General features: G+C 49.9%; 1 protein-coding gene across 2 annotated transcripts in view; it reads right to left on the bottom strand.

Moving 5' to 3' along the window:
* The window catches only part of Kcnb1 (potassium voltage-gated channel subfamily B member 1), a 109,204-nt gene that overhangs the window by 5,569 nt on the left and 78,812 nt on the right, over nucleotides 1-24,823 (bottom strand). Inside the window, exon 2 of one of the 2 annotated variants that reach the window (XR_002822102.1) lies at nucleotides 7,694-10,337. Coding sequence is in view for 1 of the 2 variants with exons in the window: in XM_004636047.2 (XP_004636104.1) it covers nucleotides 8,328-10,337 (2,010 nt within the window). In the remaining variant the exon portion in view is untranslated. Of the gene's footprint in view, nucleotides 1-4,803; nucleotides 10,338-24,823 lie in introns of those variants that run through there. The other variant, XM_004636047.2, reaches the window with a different exon arrangement.

Genomic DNA, 24,823 nt, shown 5'->3' with positions numbered 1-24,823 from the left:
AAAAAAGACACTGGGTTTTTTGTTGTTTGGTGTGTGTGTGTGTGTGTGTGTGTGTGTGTGTGTATGAGCGCATGCACGCCCAATGCTTATCTTCACCATTACAGGAAGGACTAGAGACGCCAACAGATGAAAAATGAACAGGGCCCACAAACGCGACTCGAGAAAACAGTGGCTGAGGACATCAGTCGATTATGGCTAATGTGATTGGCTTGGTCCCCATCACAGGTGGGGTGGTCAGAATGGCTTTGCTGGCAGAAGAGCCCCCAACCTCACACCATGGGTTCCTAGAAAGGACAGAGGGTCTTAGCTGATGCCACTGGGGCATATGCTGTCGCAGAGGCTTCAGGGCTCAGGGAAAAGGAGACCATTGGATCTAACTGCAGGAGGACAGGCTGGTGCTCTCATGCAGCTGGGCTTCATGGCTCAGGGAATGCGCTCCAGTTCCAGGTGTATGTGCCCACCTTCCTGCACCGTTAAAGCCTAGACCCCAGGAAGCCCCCACTCGGGATCCTTGGCTCGGCCCACTAGGAAGCTGCTCTGTGGTCTCCATGGGCTGCATGAGCCAAGCTACCATGTAAGGCTGCAACTGCCAGGCAGGAAAGAAGGGAAGAGGCTGGCTGCCCCTGTAGCCCCTTGCAGGGAGGCTCTGAGGGAGAGTTGTGACCCTTACCAGGTTGGGGCTTACAAAGGTCAAATTTGGATGTCACTGTGATCCCAGACTGTGTCCAAGAACAGGTGGTATGGGTGGGGCATCTATGGTCTTCAGGGAGAGGGGAGGGGCTCCCATTCTCCTTCCCCCTAGTTAGCAGTACAACAGCCAAGGAAGAACTCACTGACTCAATCTCCCCTTCCCCACACACTCATTCACCCATCAGTCATTCCCCAAACACTCAACACAACACATGTAGAGTGACTACTGGTTCCCAGGGCACATGCTGGCAGATAACCCTGAGTTCCTGATACAGAGAGGGGGCTCCCAGCCCTTGAGCTTGGACTGAAGTCAAGGGAGATTTGGAGAGAGAGGCGCCCACTGCCCGCCTGCTTACTGCATACCCTGCTTTTGGCTGGTGAGCCCATCTCAGGGATGGCCCCAAGCCTCAGGGAGGCCCAGGACTTGAGAGCTATGCAGACGAGGGACCCAAAACTTTGGCCCTTTCATTCCAGCCTGGCTTATCCCAGGGGCAGGAAGTGACTAGTGAGGCCTGTGAGAATGGAGCACATCCAGAGGGGACAGAATTGGGTATTGCGCATGTCTTCCCCAACCATCCCAGCACAGTAGTCTTACATCTTGAGCAATTTCTCCAGGGCAGAGCCTCCACAGAGTGAGACTTGGGAAACTGATTCTCATTTTATTTGATGCTTGGAGGAAGGCGGCTGTGCACTCTGCCCATGCAAACACATCGGCCTGCCTTACCCTGTACTGTCTGGACTGGGGCTCACCCTGATGCTGAAGTCCCACCTCCTCCAAAGCCACCATGCACACATGAGCTCCCAGGCCACAGAGAAAGCAGGAGGCAGGTCTAGTAGGAACAGATGTGAGGGCTGGGGGCACAAGCACTCCGCTTGCAGGCAGCTGAAGCCTTGCTTTGCTGTAAAGCTGATTGTGGCCACCTCTTCTTTTGCCTCCGAATTTATATGGTAGGTAGAGATTTCTGAAGGTCCTAAATAAGATCTCCTGTTTTACTTGTGGGTAGAGCCCTTTGGAGTGATGCCATTTGTGACTGCCTGGGCAGTGGGTGGCTGCTAGTGGATAAAAGGTCACTGTGCCTCTCTGAGGGCACAGAGTCTGGGCAGAAGGTTAAGCACCGTGAGGTGGCTGACCAGAGGGGGAATTTTGTGGACTGCTCCTTGGCTGGCCTGGGGAAGGGCAGTGTGTGTCCCATCTCAGTGTGGTCCCTGTAGCACACTGGCATTGGGCTGGAAGGGTGATTGACAGGGAGTGAGGCGGGGAGCAGGAGAGAAGCAGGGTGCCCTACTGCCACCTTCCTGCTTTGGCATCCCCTCCAAAAGGCCCTGAATCCTAGAACCTGAGCTCTGGATGACAGTACTCCATCCTTGCCTTGAGTCTGTGCTCACAATGTACAAGCTACATACACACACATGCACGCACGCATGCACGCGTACACACACACCAGGATGTGGAGGGAACGTCCTTCAATTTTCAGTTCAGTCTCCATGCAAGGCCAGGAACACTTTGCAACACCCACTTTGCATTTCAACCAGGCTCCCTCTAAATACTTGTGGAGTTAAGGATGAAAGCTCATTACCCACCCTGGTACTGGACTTCCTGGGTAGACACCCTAACCTATTAGATGGACTTCCTTATTTTGAGCTAAAGTCAACCTCCCCGTCCCTGTCCCACAAGAGTAAACCTCAGGGACCTGCCTGTGTATAGCCACCTGGCAGATGGGATGGGGGAGCTTCTTCTTCAGATCAACTGCATCACTCTACACTATCCTGGCCAGGATTTAGATCTCTTCAGCATCCTTGGTGGGAAAAATAAAGTTAGAGTTAGAGACAAGGAGCTGTGTTTGCTCTATGAATAGCCCCTTTCAAAACTGATTCTTCAGGAGCTCAGGTTCTTGGAAAATTCAGGAGAAAAATGAGGTTAAGATAATGTCAGGGACTGTGGATGGAAACTCAGGCTACATAACCTTTTCCTTAATGAGGACAACCACAGGCAGGGGTGTTTGTGTATCCAGGCACTGAACCTGGGAAACTACTGGAAGAGAAAGCCTCAGTTTTGTTACTCTTAGGCAAAAGTTTTGTTTTGTTTTTAAAATCTTTTGTCTGTTTTATTTGGGTCTGGTTCATACTGGATCACCAAGAATTTTGGAGGTGGGAAAGCTGCTTAGAGTCTTCATTCAGAATAATAAAGAAAACTTCAGTTGGCTTCCTCTTGGGATTGATCCTGTGAGGACGGTTTGCTGCTGTCTAGGAGTCCTGGTTTGGTTCAAATCTCAGAAACCGGGCAGAACCCAGAGCCAAAGACAGGCAAGTGGCAGATGAAAGCTTGGATGAATGCAGGCTGGAGAGCCTCTGCCCCTCCTTTATCATCCTGCAGGACTTGACAGATGGAGATCACTTGCCCTTGAAGATCCCATTCAGTGAGATGTTCTTGGCCTACCCGAGGCTGGACACCATCTCATGAAATTATCAGGACAGTCCAAAACCCCTCCAACACCTGGAAAGGTGGACACTGGAAAAGCACTGCTGTTTTTGCAAGACACCTCATGGATCCAGCAGCTGGAAAGGGAAAGGGGAATGAGCTAGAAGATTCTGGAACATCGCTTCTGTGTTGGCTACAAGGGCGTCCTGGCTACCCTTTCACAGAGGCTGTTAAAAATGGATTGAAATGAGGAACTGATAAGAAGTTGATGAGATCTGAGGTTTGCCAGAACCTGAACATGCTCTGGTCCTCAGGTACGACTGCAGGTAGAGGAGTGCAGGGCGGAAGATGTGACAGTAGTTGGGTCAGTTGGTACTGGGGAGGGTTCTAGGTCTCAGAGATACGAGCAGCAAGTTTGCACATGAGCCTTTTGGACCCAAGATTTCTGGGGATAAGTGAACAATCCCTTCAGATCTCTGGAGGGTGTGGGGAAGGAGCTCAAGTGGCCTAGGTCCCACCCTGAGTCTGAGGCCAGCATTCCTGCCTCATTCATGCCTCTGTGCCCTGGACTCTTAAGGACCACGAGGAAGAGAAACAGACTGGATGGGCAAAGAACAGACATTTCCCAGGGCCAGGGAATCCCTATGCCAGAAGTCAAGCCCTAAAGTCTTCCCTACCTCCGAAAAATCAGACTCCAAAAGAAATGAAAAAACAGCCAAAGAGGCTATAGAGAGAAATGAAAAAAAAAAAAAAAACCCAGAAAATATCCACTATGACACTGACCAACAATAAAACTCCTAAGATATTATCCTGTATCATCAGAGAAGAAATTAGACATAACTGCCCTATTAAAATTTGCTAAAAATGCATATACATTGTCTGAACAGAAAAATAGCTACTCTGAGATGTGTGGACATCCTATGATGTAGTCACACACCAGAGACTTTTAGAGCCAGAAAAATGGCAAAGAATAATGCAGAGGTAACATTATTTCTGTGTGTGGCCAGGGGTGGTTCAGGTGGCCTTGGCTGGGTGACGCTAAAGCATTTGGACACTGTCATAGAAGCAGTGGTAGGTGAGGAAAAGCCATCTTGGGCCTGAAAGCTTTCAATTGTCCTTCAGGGGGGCTCTGGGGAGCCCCCTTCTTTCTCCAGCCAACTTCAAGGCTACAGGAAAAAAATGTCCCCAAAGGCGCATGTCCTGGAGGCTTTTTATTGTGTCCTTCTTTGATTCAAATTTACTTGACTTGAGGCTGAAAAGCCTGGGGTTATCTTGAGACAAGTTGGCAGAGAAGTAAAAAAAAGGAGAGAGAGAGAGAGAGAGAGAGAGAGAGAGAAAGAGAGCGCGCACGCTGGCTTTAGTGACCCTTATCCATGGTGAATTGTAAATGTCCCCTTGCTCATGGAGTAGACATTCCAGCCATGACCGGAGCAAGACAGAAATATACAATAGTTACAAATATCAACAATACATTACAGTTTTACAGAAGAGAATACTGTCCCCTCCCCCCCTTAGAAACATGGATCTTTTCAGGAGAAGGGGCAGAGACAAGGCTACAACTACCAAGACACAATGAGGAGAGGTTCAGGAAACAGTTTGAAGAGTTTCTATCATCAGCAATGACCAGGGCAAGCTGAGCAGGTGGAAAGAAAACAGCCACCTCAGGATTTTGTTTCCTCTTCTTCTTCTTCTTCTTCTTCTTCTTCTTCTTGATTCCTGATCTTTTTAGAGGAAGGGGCTTCATGAAAACACACATTCTCTCCTTTTTTTCTTTCCCTTAAAGTGTGCTTAAGATAGAGTTCCTAAAGAAGGCACTGAGAAATCTACTGCACCGAAGACCAGTTGTTTGTTTTGACCCAGTGACAAAATGGTGTGTGAACCAGCTGTTCCACACCTTGACCAGTCCTCTTCCTGATAACTGGACTCTCCTGTGTGACCAGAACCTGGTCCCTAGCCCTTTCTGAGAGTGGTGGAAGCTGGAACTCAAGTTCATGATGAATTTCAGTGTATTCGCCAAAGGGACCAGGCCTCCACCCACCTCAGCCCTTCATCTTGTTTCCGTGGGTCAACCTGCTCCTTTTTGCTCTGGCTAGCCCAGCAATGAGTGGAGATGACAGAGCTAAAGTAGTCTTTGCCTTCAACTACAGCTTTCTTCTTTATACCAAGATCAGCTACGGAGTTCTGCTTCTCAGTGGAGACCTTCGGTAGATTTCCCAGTGCATTACGTACCTGTACACACGTACAGGTTGGGTGTATGCACATTACAAATCTGGATATGTTCTTTTTTTTTTTGTGGGTGGGTTGGGTGCTGGAAAAATGTACAATATGCATTTTGAATTGAATGCAGGCAGGGCAAAAGTTATATTCCTGCAATACATACACAAACAAGTAAAAGAAAAAACCAAACCCAAACCAAAACGGAATACTTTCTAAGCATAGTATATGCTGATTTTCAATGATTCTGTTTCTATAAGAACTCTATAGGACTCTGGCTACGAAGCCTGAAAAGGTAGGTTCTTAATGATACTTCTGAATTCGTCCTTCAAAAGTGACTCAGTAAAATGCTACTTTAGGTCAGACAAAACACACGAGGAAAGAAGGGCCAGGTCCTACGTGACAGAAGGCATAAAGGGCCTTTGGTTACAAGGAGAGTTGCACCAGTTGGTTATTCATTAAAAAAAAAAAGGAAGAAAAAAATGAAATCATTTCCAATCTGTACACGTCTCATCTGCTTTAACCAACAATGAAATGCCTTGATTTGAAGAAGGGGTGGTAAATTCCTTCTCACTACATATGGCTATATTGAAACATGTTCACTTTCCTGATATGTAAAATAGACTATATTATTATTAATTTTTACAGATAGCATCAGCTCTAAAAATATTTGAATCGGAAATCACAACTATTTACTTTTATCAAAAAGCATTTGTTTTCCCTGAATTTTCACATTTGTGCTGATGGACAGAAATGGTGATGAAAACAGACAAAGAAGGAGACCAGCGGGGAACTGTCCCACTGTCACTCCTCAAAGGCCCCAACCTGACTGTGCACTCAGCAAAGTGTTTTGGAAGCACTGTGCTTCCCCTCGGGGTGCCCACCTGTGCCCACACTCACTCTCCCTGTCCCTCAGTTCCTTTACGTCTGCTTGTGAGGGCTCTGAAGATCCCAAGAAGAGTCAAGTTTGCCTCTTCATTGTTAACACAGCAGATAAAGGATCACACCCTTTTGAGAGGATCCACAATCCCTGGAGAGGCTGAGAAGTGCCACAAACTGGCTACTTCGGAGGCAGCAGAGAGCACACATTTTTAAGGGCAATGTCACAACAATGTGACATTTGTGTATGGACGGGTGGATTGCACCATTATACTAATGGGCAGGCCAGCAACAGATTGCACTAAAGATAAGTGACCCAACACAATGTCTTTGTTTGACAAGGAAGACAGATGCCTGTCACTGTACTGAAGCCAGGCAGAACTACACTATTATACCTGGGACATCATCCATCAACAGTATATACTGAGAGAACAACATTGCTCCCATAGACAGGCAGATGAAAAAACAGAGTATCTTTACTGACACATGAACCAGTACAACAACATTGTGTTAATTAGTGGCTCAACCTGGTGTCGCTGTACTGAGGAATGACCAACAACACCATGACGTTGGAGTAAAAGCAAGCAGGATGATAGCAGATCATCAAACGAGGACAGGAAGACCAACATCAAGAAACACACCAGAACCGCTCAGGATATGCACGAATACTTATTGCTTTTGTCTGTACTGTCTGCATTGATGGCTGCAGGAAGGAGAGCTGAGCTTGGAGGACAGACTGACACTGAAACCACACCAATGGCTAGTTGACAAGAATGAACAAACACCCAATGCCCAACCGTTGCTGGGACCTTCTGAGATGTGCATGTCTCCTGTGCAGGTGACTTTAGGAGAGGCCCTAATCCAGGGCTGGGAACCCCTCCTGGCCCATGAGGGTGAGGGGACGTTCCAGAGGGGCAGGGGAGGAGCCCACGGACTCGGATGACGCCCACTGTGGCTGAAACATGGGCCTGTAGCAACAACCCAAATACAGCGTCAACAGGTGGCCCATGGGGAATAGTGCTTGTTTTAAAGTGCAAAACGGTGACACTGTCCCTGGTAGAACCTATATTTGAAAAACATAAAGTGCTTTTTATTAAATTTCTTTTAGCTTGAATACCACAGGAAACAAAATGAATTTCTATTATAATAGGTGCTTTCCCTGCTGCAGCAGGAAGTATTCAAAAGTCTGGGTGGGGCATTTAACGAGGGGTGGTTTTTTTTTTTTTTTCCTTTCATTTTTGCAGGTAAAAAAGAAAATCAGATTTTTATGCTGTTCTTCAGTAACACAGAGTCTCTTTGAATAAGCTATTTCTTTTGCATATTTGACACTTGGATATCTTTTGAGTCTACTCTAGCGATGTACAGAAATTATTTTCTTTCTATAACCCTAAAGCAATGCGGAGTTCATCCCATTGGCTGCGTGCCCGCCTTCTGAACCCTTCCCAGATTGCCAGAGGGCAATAAGAATCGAGTACAAATGGTGCAACTCACCCTGATGGTATCTCAAAATAAAATCTCAGGTACTATGGAATACTGAAGTCAATGAAGTCATTTGAGGAAGGGTTTTGCTCTGGGATCGTGGCGTATGGCGCGATTTCCCCAAGACACAAGTGTGCCCTGGGGCCTTCTAACAGTGGGATCCAAGAGGTGATGGACAGGTCTTCCTAGAGGTGGCCAGGCGACACTTAATACCAAATTGGTCAAATGCACTCTTTCAATACCAGCCACTTGTTCCAGCATCCTTCTCCAACTGAAGCCAAGAAAGGATGGAAATATTGTCCCTAGAGGCTGTGATAGAGAAGCCACAAGAGAAGGGTGGGGATTGGTGGCCTCAGTTAGGTCTAGACCGGTGGTAGTGGTGGTTGTGAGCTCCGCTTATCATCTCCCAAAGAGGGCAGTGGAATTATTACAAGGAGGCACTGTCCCCAAAGCTTGGCCAATTCCATGGTGATGGACCTGTCATGGTTCTCCAGGTCTCAGGGGACTTCCATGAGTCTCTCTTCTTCCTGGGAGCGTTGCAGAGCTTTTCTGTTTCTGAGTTCATGAAGAGAAGCTCTGTGGCAGGTAAGCTGAACAGCCGTCCTCCTTGGACCTTGCCCACAGTGTCCCCTTTGCGGTGGGGAGTTCAGATGCTCTGGTCCCGTGTGCTCCCATGAGCTCCTCCCCCGGGCAACACACGGACATCGGGAGAGATGTGGTTCTCGAGTTTGCACTTTTCCTGACCACTGGGGCCTTTTCCAGTCAATGCCTCAGTGGAGTAAATACAGTTCTGCTTTAAGAACTTAGGGGAGGTGGGTATGGGGGAGCTTTCGAAGTGGTTCTTCTCCGATCTAGAGCCGATGCTGAACTTGGGGCTGGCGCTCCCTCGGACACTCCTGGGAGGGCTGGAGTCCACACTGTACAGCAGCTGCCCCTCATCATCCGTGTCTGCATCGATGTACTGGTGGATACCCGCCTCAAAGTTGAATGCTATTGCTGTGGGTTTCTCGGGTGAGCGGGGTGGTGTCCTAGCACTGGCTGTGGTGTAGATGGAGGACTCTGGGCTCAGCACAGGCTTGTCCAAGAGCGTGGCACACTCTAGTCCAGCGACAGCAGCTGCAGCGCCCCCTCTGTTCCTAAGGGGATCATGATACATTCCCAGAACAGGGAGGAGAGGGCTGGGATCGCCCTCCATGAAGTTGACTTTGAGCGCTCGGAGCTTCAAAGGGTTGTTGGTCTTCATGGAGCTCTTGGGGCTCTCAATGAAGAAACTAGAGTGATGGCTGGCATCGGGGGTGGTGTTGGCTTCCACAAGCCTCCCACCACTGGCACCCAGAGCCACCCGCCAGCTCACCTCTGGAGCTGTGCTGCCCCCAGGCTTGCTGGGGAGTGATGCCAGAGGGCTGTGAGAGAACTTGGTGGCTTCGGGGAAGTCTGTGGCACAGCTAATGAAGCTATCGATGCTCGACATGCTTCGCATGTCAATAACCCCTTCTGTACGAGTTGGTAGAGGGGCTACAGGGCTGGGGATGCTCTCCATTTCAAGTTCTTCCTTTGGTTTGCTCTGTGTTGCTGAATCCTTGGTAGTGAGGATAGGTTGGGACTGGGTCTTGGCCATTTTGTTGTACATGTCTTCTAGTTGCTGGACATTCAGGTGCTGAGGACTAGAAGATGATCTGGCCTTTTCAGGGGATCCCTGCTCCTTGGTTTCAAAGGACTTACTTGAGCTGGTTTCAGACAGTGTCCTCTTTGTCCACTTCCATTTGTTGGGAGATAAATGATTGTCTTGTACTTTATCCTTTTTACCCATGTTCTCCCCATTTTTCTCAACCACGATGTCCATCATCTCAATGCTCCGTGCAAAAGCATCCTTCATGTTCATGGAGACAATGCTGCCATTCCTCTTGGCTCTCTCCAGAGCCTCTCTTCGTTTAATTGCTTTCTCTTGCCTCTTCTGTTCCTTATAGAACTCAGAGAAGTTATTGACAATGATGGGGATGGGAAGAGCAATCACCAGGACCCCAGCAATGCAGCAGAGACCACCAACAATTTTCCCCAGGAGAGTTTTGGGGTAGATGTCTCCATACCCAACTGTTGTCATGGTGATGGTGGCCCACCAGAAAGAGGCTGGGATGCTTTTGAACTTGGTGTCATCCTCATCCTTCTCTGCAAAAAAGACAAGGCTGGAGAAGATCATGATGCCCATGGCAAGGAAGAGGATGAGCAAGCCCAGCTCATTGTAGCTTCTGCGCAGAGTGAAGCCCAAGGACTGGAGGCCAGTGGAGTGGCGTGCAAGCTTGAGGATGCGCAGGATGCGCATGATGCGGAAGATCTGGACCACACGACGAACATTCTGGAACTGCAGCACACTCTTGTTGGATTCAGTGAGGAAGATGGTGACGTAGTATGGCAAGATGGCTAGCAAGTCAATAGCGTTGAGTGGGCCCTTGAAGAACTTCCATTTTTTGGGCGAGGAGAGGAATCGCAGCAAGTACTCCATGGTGAACCACGCGATGCACACAGCCTCCACATGGGCCAGCTGCGGGTTGTCTGTGTTCTGGCCAAACTCATCAAGGCTCTGCAGCTCAGGCAGTGTATTGAGTGACAGGGCAATGGTGGAGAGGACGATGAACATAATGGAAATTATAGCCAGGATCTGTGATAAGGAGAGAGGAGGATTTAGTGAGAAACCAGCAACAATGATCATCACAATAATTTCACATTCAAGACCATTTTCACACCTCAGTAGTCATTTAATGACTATTTAAGCTACAAATAATTTATTTAAATCCATTTATTGTGCATATGTGAAAACTAAGGCCCAGGGAATTGAAACAATTTCCAGGAAATCAGCAAGCCCAGAGGTGGGCAAACTCTTTCCATAAATGAGAGTAAATAATTTGGCTTTGAAGGCTATGCAGTCTCTGTTGGAGTGCAGCACAAGAGTAGCTTGGATAACACATGAATGAGTGGGCATAACTGCATTTCAATAAAACTTTATTCACAAAAGTAGGCAGCAGGCTGAATGTCACTTGCAAGCCATAATTGGTGAGTCCTGAGTTGACCGTGGTTCACATGGTTACAGGGCTGGGTGTTGCTTTCATAACAATGATGCTAGTGGTTCTTAAGAGCTGCCGTTTGTTTTTTTTTTTTAATTTTTTTTTATTAGAGAGAGAGAGAGAGAGAGAGAGAGAGAGAGAGAGAGAGTGGTGTGTGTGTGTGTGTGTCCAGCTCAGCCCACCAGGGGGCGGGCTGGCATGTGGTGCTGGGGGATTGAACCGTGGTCCCTGTGCTTCGCTGAACTTGTTCTAAGTAGGTGCTTTAGACCACTGAGCCATCTCTCCAGCCCAAGAGCTGCCATTTGTTGAGTCTGTGTGCTAAACACTCTGTAATACCTTCTCTTATTCTTACAGTTACCCTATTAAGTATTACTAACTCCATCAACCAGAGGAGGAAACTTGGACTTGCACAACTAGCAAGAGGTGGAGCCAGGATTTTAACCCAGGTCAGTCTGACCCCAGAGCATGAGCTGTTAAGTCTGTGTTAAAAATCAGATGATGCTGAATGTGCCGGTGCCTGTCTGTGATCCCAGCTACACAAGAGGCTGAGATGGGAGGATTGCAAGTTCAAGGCCAGCCTGGCCAAAAAAGCTGTCTTAAAAAAAACAAACAAAAGTTAAAACAAAAGCAGATGAAATTGAAGGATCCCTTTGCTGGAAAAATGCTCAGACACAAAAGATTTTCCAATTTGTAATTCCCAGGGAGACACAGATGTCCTGGAGCTACACTAAGTCCTGATGCACCATAGACTAAGGGACTATGGACTTTTGGGGCTAAGCACCTTGGTGTCATTACCATCAAGTCCCTGGGATCAAGAGGAGAGCTTGGGCCAGAAATAGGGCCCAATGGATGTTTTTTGAAATTAATGAAATCTAACAATAAATTCAATTTATTATTGAATTAATAAATTTTCCCCAGGGCCTTTTACCTCCCAGTATATCCCCATCACATCACTTCTCTGTTTAGGAAGTCTTCAGAACTCCTGAGGGAAAGATCTAAACTCCTGGTCACCATCTTTGTACCATTTAGGCTTGGTTGTTGATCACTGGGCCAAGGTGTGCAGCAAATCCAGGCTTAGCTAATCTGGGCTCAGCCACTGAGCCTCAGACAATTTGTGCTCAGGTGTCCAGGAGGTGACTGAGTCATGGCGGTGAGCTTGAGATAAGCTCAACATGAGGCACACATCTTCCAAGTTGAAGGAGACAGAGAGACTGTAAGAAAGAACTAGGAAAGACGGATCTCTTTGAAAAGCCAAAGAAGGAAGAGAAAAGGCAAAGAGACAGGGCAACAAGGACCTAGAGCATCTTAAGCGGATGCTGAGGGCAGCAGCTAAGACCTTGGGTTCAGGCCAGGTCATTTTAGGTTCCCACACACCAGCCCTGAGGGTTACAGGTGGCTGGAGAGCTCTGGTATCTGCCTCCTTACTTTGAGTGAGTTATTTGGGCTCTCTAAGCCTGTTTCCACCTCTGCAAAACAGGGTGATGACAACAGCATTGATTGTGGAGAACCACTGAGTGACTAAGCATGTTCACACCACATTGTGCTCAGGTGGCTTCCAGCAGCTCTTGGTGAGTGTCTGACAGACCACTAGGGAAGCCAAGGGCAATATCCAGCCCACAGCTCGTCAGCAGCCCAGACCACCCTGCCTCTGAGTGGCCCTTGGGTCTCTGCTTCCTGTCCGTGCTTTCACACTGCCTGCTGCAGCCTGTCAGTGAACCTAGCAGCTGTGTCGGTGCAGGGGAGGTTTCTGGATTCTGTGAGGAATCTCCATTGAGGACATATGATTGTCAAGTCCCTTCTACCTGCCTCTGACTGGAGGGAGTGGCTGAAGCTGGAAACTGTCACAAGTATGGGGACAAGACAGGGCCAAAATACCTAAAGCAATCAAGCTCCCTCAGTCCTGAGAAAAACCTTTTGCCCAAGACAATACCAGTTATTAGTTGCTAGGCAGTCCTGTGTTGTATGATATTAATTTTGTTAAAAGTATAAATAATGGTGGTTCTTCAATTCCCCTTCTCTCATCAGGAGAGAGGTCTCCACCTGACCTCAGCTTTTGTCTCCTGTCTTTATTTTCTTCATCTGCCCTGGGACCATGGAGAGCTGTGTGGGATATAACATCTGACCATCTCTCCAGTTCCCCAAATGTCACACTTTTCTGGCCACATACCATCACCATTGTGGGTCAATTTTGTACCTGAGCTTCTCACTCTCTAGTAAATTCCAACCCTAGTTTCAAGTACAGCCTTAAGATCCTCTCCTCTGAAGTGGTCCTGTTGTTTTTTGGAGTGCTGGTCAACCCATCCACAGGTCTGCACATGATTTTGCCATAAGTTATGGGTAATTACCACATAAGCAGAGAGACACAGAGACAGACAGACAGACAGACAGACAGACAGACACACACACATACACACACACACACACACACACACACACACAGAGGCATATATGCATGCCTATTGCTGCCAAGAATATGTGAGCACAGAAGGACAGGGATCAGTTCTGAAAATTATCTCTGCACCCATAGCACCCAAATCGGGAGTGGCACCTTACAAATGCTCCCTAAGAATTTGTTGGCTGTAGTGCAAGTTCACAGAGCTGTGAGTGGAAGGGTCCAGATCGGGACTCAGTTTTGAACTTGGCAAGCATTTACGGATTGTTTACTGTGTGCAAGGCTCCTTGGTGGACCCTGGGGGTGGCAGGTGGCTGGAGAGCTCTGGCGCCTGTACAGGCCAGCTTAGGAGGTGAGAGAAGCTGGCCCAATGCTGGATCGTCAGCCTCGGTTGTTCCACTTCTTTATGCTTCTGCTCTAGTTCTGCCCAACATACCCTGTGCTTTTTTTTTTTTTTTTTTTCTTCAGAACTGGGGATTGAACTCAGACCCTTGATGCTTGCCAGGCAAGCGCTTATTCTACTGAGCCATCTCCCCGGCCCCTACCCCGTGCTTTTAATACTATTAACTCTTGAGTCTCAGTGTCTTGATTTGCATTCACCACAAGAGAAAAATACTAGTCACGTTATGAGGTGAAATATTTGATACACAGAAAAGTAGGCCTAGTTTACATGTACTCTATGAACCATAAGCCAATAGACACCTGCAAGCCTACCACCTAGGCTAAGGAACAGCACAGGGAGCAGCCACACCAACACTTTCCAGTGTTCTTCACCACCTTAGAGCTCACTGTGGCAGGATTTTTCTTCCCATTTCTCCCATTTCTTTGCTTTTGTGTATAGTTCTTAATAGAAATGTGTGCATCCCTAAACAAACTGTCAGCTGTGCTCTTGGGACCCCTCCAGATCCAGCCCAAGCCCAAGCCCAGGGAGTGTGTGGGAGAGTTTCTATGCTCCCCTGTGCCCACTGGACCTCTCCAGACCAAGCCCAGGCCCGCTGCATGAGTGAGACCTTCTGCTTCACTCTCGGAATTCTTCCAGACCCAGCCCAAGCCCAGGCCCTGCAAGTGTGTGGGAGAGCTTCTGTGCTCCCCTGCACCCGCTGAACCCCTCCGGACCCAGCCCAAGCCCAGCTTGTGAGTAAGAACTTCCACCACACTTTCGGGACCACTCCAGACCCAGCCCCAGACCTGGCATACAGGCCTGGGGTGAAACTCTGCAGCTGAAGTCCCTGCAGAGAGACTAGAGACCAGAACAACCCAACTAATCCAGGAGCAGAACATTTTGCCAGAGGGGCACAACAGGTTCACTTCCAAGGGCTGCAACAGGAAGGAGCTGAGTACAGCAGCCAGATCCAAGCCAGGTACAACTGAGTGAACTCAAACTTAATAGATCTGCACCTGAATTTCAGTAGGTGCTAAGGTTATAACTGCACCAAAGCTCTACACCAAAGGTCAGAGGACAGTGCCACACCAAATGACAAAGAGAAGGAGCAAAATGCAATCTCAGGCCCCGAGCCCATCCAGAACAAGTGCAGAGGACACTAGCACAGAAGAAATTGGGAATCATACAGATGAAATGTCTGAATCAATAGCGCCTAAACAAACTGTCTCTGTTTTGATGTCTTACTGTGTGTGTCATTTTGTTACTTCTACTACTCTTTTTCAGAGAGAGAGAGAAAGAGAAAGAGAGCAAGAGGAAGAATGAGAGAGAGAGAGAGAGAGAGAGAGAGAGAGAGAGAGAGAACTTTCTCCATTTCATTTTAGTTTTATCCTAGGAAATTACAGGCAAATTTGACTTTTTTTCTACTACATACGTATTAAACATCCATCAAAATAAATCTGTGGTTACTGCAGTAAATAGAACACAGCGCCCTCCTTGGGACCCCTGTGTTGAGGTCAGCTGCATGGGCCCTGGACCTAGAACCTGAGCTCTGCAGTTTCTGGGCGAAGAGACCTTGAGCACCGGAACTTTCCTGGCCTGCGTCTCCTTATCTGTGAAAGGAGGATCTATGCTAGCTGTTCTCTTCTAGGGATCACTCTGACACCCAGGGGATGCTTAGCCATTTCTGCAGGAATTTTCAGGGGAAGGGGAGGGTGCTGGTGACACTGCATGGGCAGAGGTCAGGGGTGCTCAGTACCCTACAGCACCCACGACACCTTGAAAGCACAACCTTGTCCAACCTGAAATGCCAGCAGTGCTGAGGCCAAGAAACTCCCAGATATAATGATAGTCAGCCCCTCACATGCTGTGACGGGGGCGGAGGGCTGTGTAGCTCTCTGCGCAGGGCTAGGCTGAGAGCAGGTCTGATTTTACAGGAGAGCCAGTGGGCCGCAGGCTGATTCCTGCAGGGAGCGGCTTGCATCTCTGTGTTCCACCAAGAGGGCGCTGGCTGCAGAGGGAGCAGACTCCCAGGAAGCCTGTTCCTTTAAGAGCCAGTAGGTCCTGCTTCCCCCAGAGGCTGGTGGGGGAGCCTGCTCTGGTTTCTAACCCCTAGACAACTCCAGGGAAGGCCCACATAATTGATGTTCTCCTGACAGTGCATGAATTATGCACCCAGCTATTGTACAATCCTTGGGGCCTAAGGCTGGCAACCCCTTTGTACAGCTCCCGTCCTTCACCCCAAGGGTGCCTGGGAGACAATATAGGGGGGCCCTTCTGGGTCCTGGGGTGCTTCCTGAGCTCAAGGTTGGCTTGGGAAGGTGAGTGTACACTAAGCCACCATCTCTTTGTGCATACGCATCAGATAGCTGTCCTAAGAATGTGTCCTCCTACCCTCCGGACGCGTAGCAAGGTTTTTATTTTCTCCCCGTTGAGACCCATGAAGCCCTCAGCATCTGCCCGCACTTCCTGCCAAGAGAACTTCCAAATCTGAATTAAGTACCCTGTGCCTCAGTTCTCCCATCTGCAAGACAAGAGGTCACTATAAGATTGTAGTGAGACTCCAGTGAGTCCCTAAGGCCCTCACATCAGCTGGTGCCAGAGGAAGCCTTAGAGTTCTTGTTTCCACTACTCCTCAGCTTTACATTTATTTATAAGCTGGTATGGGCCCCATGCTCTTATTTCACAGCTGTGTGGCTTTGGACAAGTCACTTTCCGCCTCTGAGTTTCCATTTCCTTTAAGTGAAGAGGAAAGAGACTGAGCACTTACTACATATCTACCTCTTAAGCATATCATTATTAAATTATTACTTGGGTAAATTATCACTGACTCCACTTCCACCCCCTGGACTGGCTGCTTCTTGAAGGCTAGCTGTCGGTCTGTGGGCCTCTAGTACCTGGCTAAGGTAGCAGGTATCCTCTAAACAGCTCTTAAAACCAGGAGGATCTACTCTCTAGACGGGTCCCTGGCTGCAGAACCAGCTGCCACCTGGAAGTCCTCCTGCCCCAGTTCAGGCCTTGACAGGGCCTCTGCTTTCCTGGGACCTGAGCCCAGTCTGGTTTGGGCAGGACTCCAGGCACCCAGGAAGCAGAGACTGGAGCCAGCAGCAGGGGCTGGGAGAATGTCTCCAAATTCTCTCCCTGGAAGGAGGCTCTGGATCCTTGAACCCACCTGTCTGCATCAAAAGGAGAGGGGCCTTTGGTCCTGTGGGAGGGGAGCTGGGCAGGTGGGGTCTCATGTGTGGGACGCAGGCTGCTGGAGCCAGGCCCTCCTGGTCCCAGCCTTCAGCTCCAGTGTGGAGACAGGAACGCCCACAGGCTGTTCATCACTGCCCCCGCAACCCTCCCTAGGATTCCAGGAATGCGGATCAGGCAGCAACTGTCCATGCAGAAGAGGGCTCAAGCTCCTCCTGAAAAGATGGGGAGGCTCAAGCACAGCACGGATGTGTTGCTGGTCACAAGCCCGCCGCAGGTCAGAGGAGCATAGGCACGCTGTGAGCTGCCACAGTGTTTTGGACTTGCAAATTGTTTTTATATACAGGCATGTTTGTAGCAGCTGCATTCCTAACAGCCACAAAGTGGAAACAACGGAAGTAGACAAACAAAATGTGGTCTATTCATATAGTGTAATAGTCTTCATCCTAAAAAAGGAACAATGTCGGGGCTGGTGAGATGGCTCAGTGGTCTAAAGCACCTACTTAGAACAAGCTTATCGAAGCATAGGGACCGCGGTTCAATCCCCCAGCACCACACCACATGCCAGCCAGCCCCGCCCCCTGGTGGGCTGAGCTGGCTACACACACACACACACACACACACACACACACACACACATGAACATTAACGAAGTGAAGGAAGGCAGCCATAAAGGGCCACACATGATCTCATTGCATTTACATGAAATGCCCAGATAGGGCGAATCTAGGGAGACAGAAAGTAGGTTAGGTTGCCAGGATGGGGCTAGGGATTAGTGGTTAATGGGCAGGGGGATCTCATTGGGAAAACGAAACATTCTCAGAGTGATTTAGGATGATGGTTGCCCAGCTGGGTAAGTTGACTAAAAATGGTTGACCTGTACAATGGAAAGGGATGAATTATATGATATATAATGTAAAATGATATTAAAATCACTTTCTGTAAAGGGCATCCCATTGCTTTCAATCCCCACAGCCACAGTGATGGTTCACAGGACAGAAGCAGAGCAGAGCAAGTTGTGCGCTGCTGCAAGCCCTCCATGGCTACCAGCTCGTAGGTAAAGTCCTAGTTCCTTTACATTCGGTTGGCCTATATTTACTGAGCACTTCTTAAGTGCTGTGCTCGTTGCTGGGAATGCAGCATCAATAATAAAAATAGAGTTTCCTCAATCTCACGGAGCTGTGAGGGAGAGGCAGACAGAACAGCGCATGAACCTGAGAGGAACTAAGTGACATGAGCCAGGGTTCCGTGCTATGTGTCACTGAGCAAACACACAAGGCAGACTGGCAGAAAAGCAGTGGGGACATTGTACGGGCTCAGATGGTCAGGGCCAGACTGATTCAGGAGAAGCCTGGCTGCTCAGACTGAAGGACGGGAATGCACGTTTGAAGACCAGAACGCCTGGGCGGGGTGCGCGGCTCCAGGGTGTCTCCGCTGGTGTTTCCTCCGCCTGCAGAGGTCTCCCTCCCATCCTCAGTCCACACCTCCTGTCTGCTTCCTGCTGCCCTTCAGAGGCCTGGCTCAGGGACCGCCTGCCCCTGTGAGCCCTCCCTGACCCCAGGTCCTGATGGGTCGTCTGTCCTCAGGCTACCATAGTCCCCAGCTTCTCCTGTCACCATGCTAGTCATGCTAGGCTAAATTATCCTCTTCTTTCTGTCCCCACTTGGGGATGAGTGCCTGGCAGTGTGTGCCTCCTACATACTTGATAAGTGAATGAAATCGAAGCCTAGAGAATGAAGTCACTCTCCCAGGGCTGTTTGTTGGATGTGGGACGAGATCTCAGGTCCCTGAGACAATTTCAAGGACATAGGAAGGAAGAGGTGGCTCCTGGACCATCACACCTCTCACTCCTTTTATGGTACTTCTGCTTCCTCCAGCTTTATGGGGGGATTACAGCAGAGAGTTTTAATTAGAAGGGTCACTGGTGCAGATCCGATTAAAGGGATTGGGAGCAGGCTGAGGGTTTTGCCCTCTTCAAAGGCCTGGTGGCTCTCTGGCGTTGGTGAGACATTGGAGCAGGTAGCCTGCAGGGGGCGCTGGTGGCTGCACAGGGACAGAAATCTGGGGCTCCTAGGTTTGGACGGTTGAAGATTGAAGGCAGAGGCCTTCCCCAGGAGAAGCAATCAGAAAGAGCCACAGGCCTTGGGGCTGAGAAATTTAATTTTCCTTGGTTGCCCAAGTTTCAAAATTGGAAGATTTCACATAAAAATCCAGATGTTCAGATTCCTTCGAGACTCCCAGCAGTCACCACTGGCTGGAGCAAAGGGACTGCTGCCCCTTTGGTGGGGCACAGGGACCCTGTGCCTTTGTTTATCTGTAGCTCTCAGCGGGCAGATGGATTTGCAGCCCTAGACGCCGTCCCCACCCCGCCCCCCAGGCCATAATGAAGTCAACAGCTTCTTCCCAATCTGACCAGGTGTGTGAAGGTCTTTTTAGACAAGATTAGCATAAGATGGCCCAGCCACACAGGGGTCCTGCCTGCCACACATGCCTCTTCCTGTGCCTTCTCTGCAACTGGTTGCCAAATTTGGTCAAGGCCTGCTCATAAACCTCAGCGGATCTGATCCATTCTCTCCACCTGCGCGGCCATCAGCCCCCTACCCCAGGACCACTTCAAAGGCACTTCTGCCTGGGCTCCCGAAGCTGCCCTGGCTCTCGGTGGCAAAGGCCACAAGGCATTCCAGTACCTGCTCTTCCCTTCTTCCCTCGCCGTGGCCTCAGCTGGACACAGGACGACCCAGAGTGAAGATTACGTTTCCCAGCTCCCCTTCCTTTAGATATGACCGTGCGATGAAGTTCACCCAGGGGAATGTGGGCAGAATTCATGGCCAACCCAACCCTTTTTCCTTTCTTACTGGCTGGGAAAACAGTGTACTGGAGCACCTCCAGAGCTGGAGTACCTCCGTGGGGTCTGAGATGGAGACAGTTGTGGCTCTAGATTCATTCTTTTTTTTTTTTCCTTTATTATTTTTTTAAATTAATTAATTAATTAATTTAGTGTGTGTGGCCAGCTCAGCCCACCAGGGGGCGGGGCTGGGGGACATGTGGTGCTGGGGGATTGAACCGCGGTCCCTGTGCTTTTGTTTAGCTTAGTTTGTTCTAAGTAGGTGCCTTAGACCACTGAGCCATCTCACCAGCTCCTCTAGATTCATTCTTTACAGGAAAGTTTACTGGTTCCTGGTCTACCGCACACCATCCATTCATGGAAGCCACTGGACAGAGGTTCCCTCTGCACTGCTGCGTGGTCTACTGCCTGCCTGGCTCTCTAGACCACTTGTTCCACATCCCTTCTGCTCTCTCGTCTCAGCCTTCCTTTGGCCCCTCGTGTCTCCACCACCCTCCTTACCACAGGGCTTTGCCAGTGCTCCTTCTGCCCAGAATGCATTTCCCTCCCCTCTGCCTGGCTGCCTCCCATGCCTTCTTACTTCAATTTATGGAACGAAGGCCCTCATTTCCTATTGATAACAACCTGAGAGGTTGTGCTGGGCCTCCCCCCATTTTATAACTGGGTAAACTGAGGCTGAGCGAACAAATGTCCAAGGTGACACATAAAAGAAGTGGGGGAGGCAGAGTTTAAACCTGTGTCCACGAGGCTTCAAGTCTTTGTGTTAGCCTTCTTAACCCCTGTGATCTTTCTTCTCCCAGAGTCCTGGGGTCAGGAGGTTTTACCTTCTGCCTCCACTCGAGACATCATTCTGAGGTGGCCTCACTCTGCCCAACAAGTCTGGCTTGGGCAACCTCTTCTTGCCAGGCCTTGTCCCAGGCAGAAGTCTGTGGAGCCAGGGACATCTCGGCCTCCTGTCCACTGAGGACAGTGGCCTCCAGGAGGGAACAAGGAGGAACTGACCCTGGTCCTTGAAAAGGGAAGGCGCAATGAGGGGCTGGTTCCCAAGGGACAATGTCCTTCCCACCTGGATGAGCGTCTCCTCCCTGAATTTGCTAAGGATGTGAGCAGCCGAGCAAGGACTGCTGGTCTTAACAGTGATGAACAGCTCTGGTCTGCCCTGCTGCACACAGCAGGGTACCACCAAGCAAGGACGGTGCCCACAGCTGTGCAGAGTCACAGCCTGGTCCCCTTGCCAGAGTCTCTGGGAGGGAGATCAGGGTGAGCGGCTCCTAGGAGAGGCCCCAGTGTCCACGGATACTCACACTGTGAGCCACAGAGGCGGTGATTTGCTAAAGTGAGGATGAGGACGCTGAGAGTGGACATTCTGGACAACAGCTGGGCTCGCTGGTCAGTGTCCGCTGTGCATGGAGAGGGGCATGTGGGTGGCTAACGCGGAGAGCAGCTGGCAGGGCCAGGGTTGGGAGACCACGTGCCTGCTCCTGGGGGCGTCCTCAAGCAAGCAGCCTCACATCTCTGGCCTTCCTCCTGTACTGTCCACTCAGGGTGTGGCGGTCCCTGGCATAGGTCCTTTCCCAGGGACGACACTAGGAATCTGGTGACTGCTGCCTCAGTATATAACCCCTGCTTTCCTAGTTCATTTTCTTTTGGGGCGAAGAGCACTGAGAATTGATCTTAGAAACTTTGCACCACCCCCCACCAGTCATTTAAAACATTTTTTTCTTTAAATCTTGAGAAAGGATGTTACTAGGCCACTACTTTGCCCATGTCGGGCTCAAACTTATGAATCTCCTGCCTCAGCCTCCCAGAGTGCTAGGATCACAGGGGAGGTGACCTCCACTCTTGTCATGGCAGCAGAAGGGACAGCAAGAGCAACTCCTGCGCACTCTCCAAAGCCCGAGGCTGGAGGTGCCGTACATCATCTCTACTTGACAGTCGGGCTTCTGACTCCTCCACCTCCCTCTATCCGGGCTGCAGGAAGTGCTCCGAGACCTTTCAAATGCTTTGCGGAGGGGTCCTCAGTGTGGCTGTCAGCACACTATGTTGCATTAGAGTGCAGAAAAAATTGCAGGGGTTTCTAGATTCTATGTCAAAAAGCCAAGACAGTGAGTTTTACTGACATTCGGCCTATGAATCAGTATTGGAGTTCTTGGTTATTTATGTTAGAGCCAGCGCCCTGCGGACAAGGGGAAGTCTCCGCTCAGTCGGACTGGCAAGGGGTACCGTACCTTCCATAGCAGGGGGTGGCCAGGGCCGAAGAGGCTTCTAGGGCTCATGCCTGGTGTATTCCTGTCTTCTCCCTAGGCGCACTGGGGACTCGATTTCCTGTAGGTATCAGGCAGGGCTGTGTGGCTCCCAGGGGCCTAGGGCTGTGTATGCCATACTCCCCGCTGAGCCCTTGGAGGGCCCGTGAGCCCTGCCCCACCCCAGGCCTGAAGGTGTAGACTCAGGGGGCGGGGCTTTGCTCTTCACTGTCCCTGAACAAGTCGCATCCTGAGCACTCTTCTGCTCAGTCCCATCAGAGCCGCTGTTCTCTGGTGTCAACCCAGGAAGTCACCCAGGCGGGCTACAGACACACAAGCAGAGGTTGGGAAGCAACAGCAGAAGCGCATGTGCCATCGAGGGAGGAGGCCAGGGCGCAGCTGCTGCTTCTCCCCAGGCTGAGGCCTTTGGCAGTGACAGCTTGACGTTAAAAACAGGGATGATCTCTTTGAAAAATGAATGTTCATCCACTCTCCTTCCAATCAACTCTGTCTTCATTCATCAAACACAGAAATAACACACAATCAGTGAGGTTTAAAAATGAATGAATGAGCTGGATCTAGCAGAAAGGGGACCCGGGAATGGGCTGCTCAGGAGCCTGACTTGCATTTTACTTTATTTGTTTCTTGTTCATCTGTATCCCAGTCCCAGCTTCCCAGTTTTCCAGTGAGAGACTGTAGACAACTTTCTTAACTTTTCTGAGCCTCAGCTGCTTATCTGTGCTATGGGGTCCCCGGGGCTCCACCTCTCGGGCTCATCGCATGAGGTTCAGCGAGATGCTACAGGCTGCGCCCAGCACTGTAAAGGTTCTGTGATTGCTCACTGTTCATTTAAAGCCGAGGTCACCTCCCCTACATGTGAGGAAGCCCTGACCACAGCGGGAGCTGCCCCGTGAGCTGCTGCTTTGCACTGGGGGGAGGTCAGGTAGAAGGCAGTGGAATCAGCCAGACCTGGGTTCAAATGTTGCCCTGAGATTGACTGGCTGTTCGATTTTGCACGAAGAGCATCACCTCTCTGAACCTCTGTTTCTGCATCTATAAAGGTGACGGTATTTACAGTGGTCAGGTTTTTATGATGATTTCTTTCACTCATATGCCAGGTGTTCCATTAGGCCCAGGCATGGGGCAGAGATGGGGCTACCATAGGGAACAGCCCAAGCAAAAAGGGCAGATTTCGGGGAGCCGATGTTCTCGTGGAGGGAGGGACAGTGAACCGTAACGAGTCGAAACAATGGTTTTGAGTTATGATCATTTTGATGGAGAAATGAAATAGGCCCGTGGAGAAGAGAATGGACAGGAGATGGTTTACTCTAGCGGGGTGGTCCAGGGGGCCTCTCTGTGCAGGTGACCTGCGGGCTGAGACTTGAATAGTGAGTGGAGCCGGCCCTGTGAACATCGGTGGGGAAAGCATTCACAGCAGAGAGAGCGGCAAGTGTAAAGGGCTCGAGACAGAGCCCATTGATAAGCAGGTATGGATTTGGGGGAGAGGAGGGGACAGTAAGAGGAACGGGTGATGGGTCAGATGGTGGAGGGGCTCTAACCACACACACTAAGCGTGGAGCACACTGTGAATATCATTCATCTCAGCAGCTTCTCCCTCTAGCACCCTTCCTTCATGGCCGGCTAAAGGATCTGCTTTGGAACACAGAGTCAATTCCCCAGAGGCCTGCGACCACTCTGAGGAAAGCTATGCAGGACACACAGCAGGTATCAATTTCTGCTCTTTCACACTATGGATTCCTGACTTTCTGCTAGCTAGCACGGCTCATCGGCTTAAAGATCACACTTCCTAGCCTTCACCGCAGGCTGATGCAGGTCCAGTGATGGATATGATCAATAAGATGAAGTGAAAGAGTTTTGTAAACTTCTAGAAATGCCTTTAAAGCAGGGAAGACTACATCCTCTTTCTAGATCTTTCTCCTTCCTGCTGCCAGGGATGAAACTGTGAGGGCTGGAACAATCACAGCCATTTGGAATCAGGAAGCTAAAAGCCATACTCTGAGAAAGGCTGAAAAAAAAAAAAAAAAGATGAGATGAAACTGGGTGATGGTGGCCTTGCAGAGCCACCATACCCATCCTGGATTATTTTCATCTGGAGCCAAGAAAGAAGCACATTTCCCTCAAGATCTCCCTCTGTGGTATAACCAGGCCATAACCCACGCAGCAGTGCTTAGCCCTGGAACACTTCAGTATACAGAGCCACTTGCACACAGAGCTGCCAGCCACCTGACCAGCCGTGAAGCCACGTGCTCAGAGTTGCTCAGTGGTGGCCTTGGGACCAGGTGCCCTGAAAGCAAGTCCATTCCACAGAACCCAAGCAGTTCCCTGTGTCCTCAACCCATGCCACCACCCTGTCCTTCCTCCCTGGACCCTCACTAGCCTTACATTTTCCTGATGTAAAAGGTCGCCGCTGTGCCCTGCCTGTCCCAGAGAGCACTCTGCCTGTCACCTCTCCTCCTGCCCAGTACAGATCACTCCCTTACTTCTGTCAGCACCCAGCAGAAATGTCACCATACCAACTTTGGACCAACAAAAGGAAGTGTCCTTCCCATCTGTTACTCAGCTCATTTACTGCCCGTCATAGCAGCCCTTTAAAGATGGAAACTAGGTCTTGTCACTACCTTTCTTAGGCCCTCCAGTGGCTTCCTGCAGCTCTCAGAATAAATTCTGGATGCAGCTGGAGCCTCATGCAGCTTGGCCTGACCCAGCCTTGGCTGACCTGCGGATCTCTTTTCTCTGCCCCACACGCCAGCCCCAGCCACGCTGGCTAGCCACTTGGCCCTCCTCAGGCCACGCACACTCCTGCCTCAGGACCTTTGCGCATGTGTCCCCCTGCCTGGAATGTCTTCTTCCCAGCTTTTCTATGACTGGCTCCTTCTTATCCCTTTCACTTTCTCTGTCAAGAAGATATCTCTAGGGCTGGTGAGATGGCTCAGTGGTCTAAAGCACCTACTTAGAACAAGCTTAGCTAAAGCAGAGGGACCACGGTTCAATCCCCCAGCACCACATGC

This window comes from Octodon degus, unplaced genomic scaffold, assembly GCF_000260255.1.
Source record: "Octodon degus isolate 3935 unplaced genomic scaffold, OctDeg1.0 scaffold00077, whole genome shotgun sequence".
In the NCBI taxonomy this organism is placed as follows: Eukaryota; Metazoa; Chordata; class Mammalia; order Rodentia; family Octodontidae; genus Octodon; species Octodon degus.
This window is presented reverse-complemented; position numbering and strand designations above follow the sequence as displayed.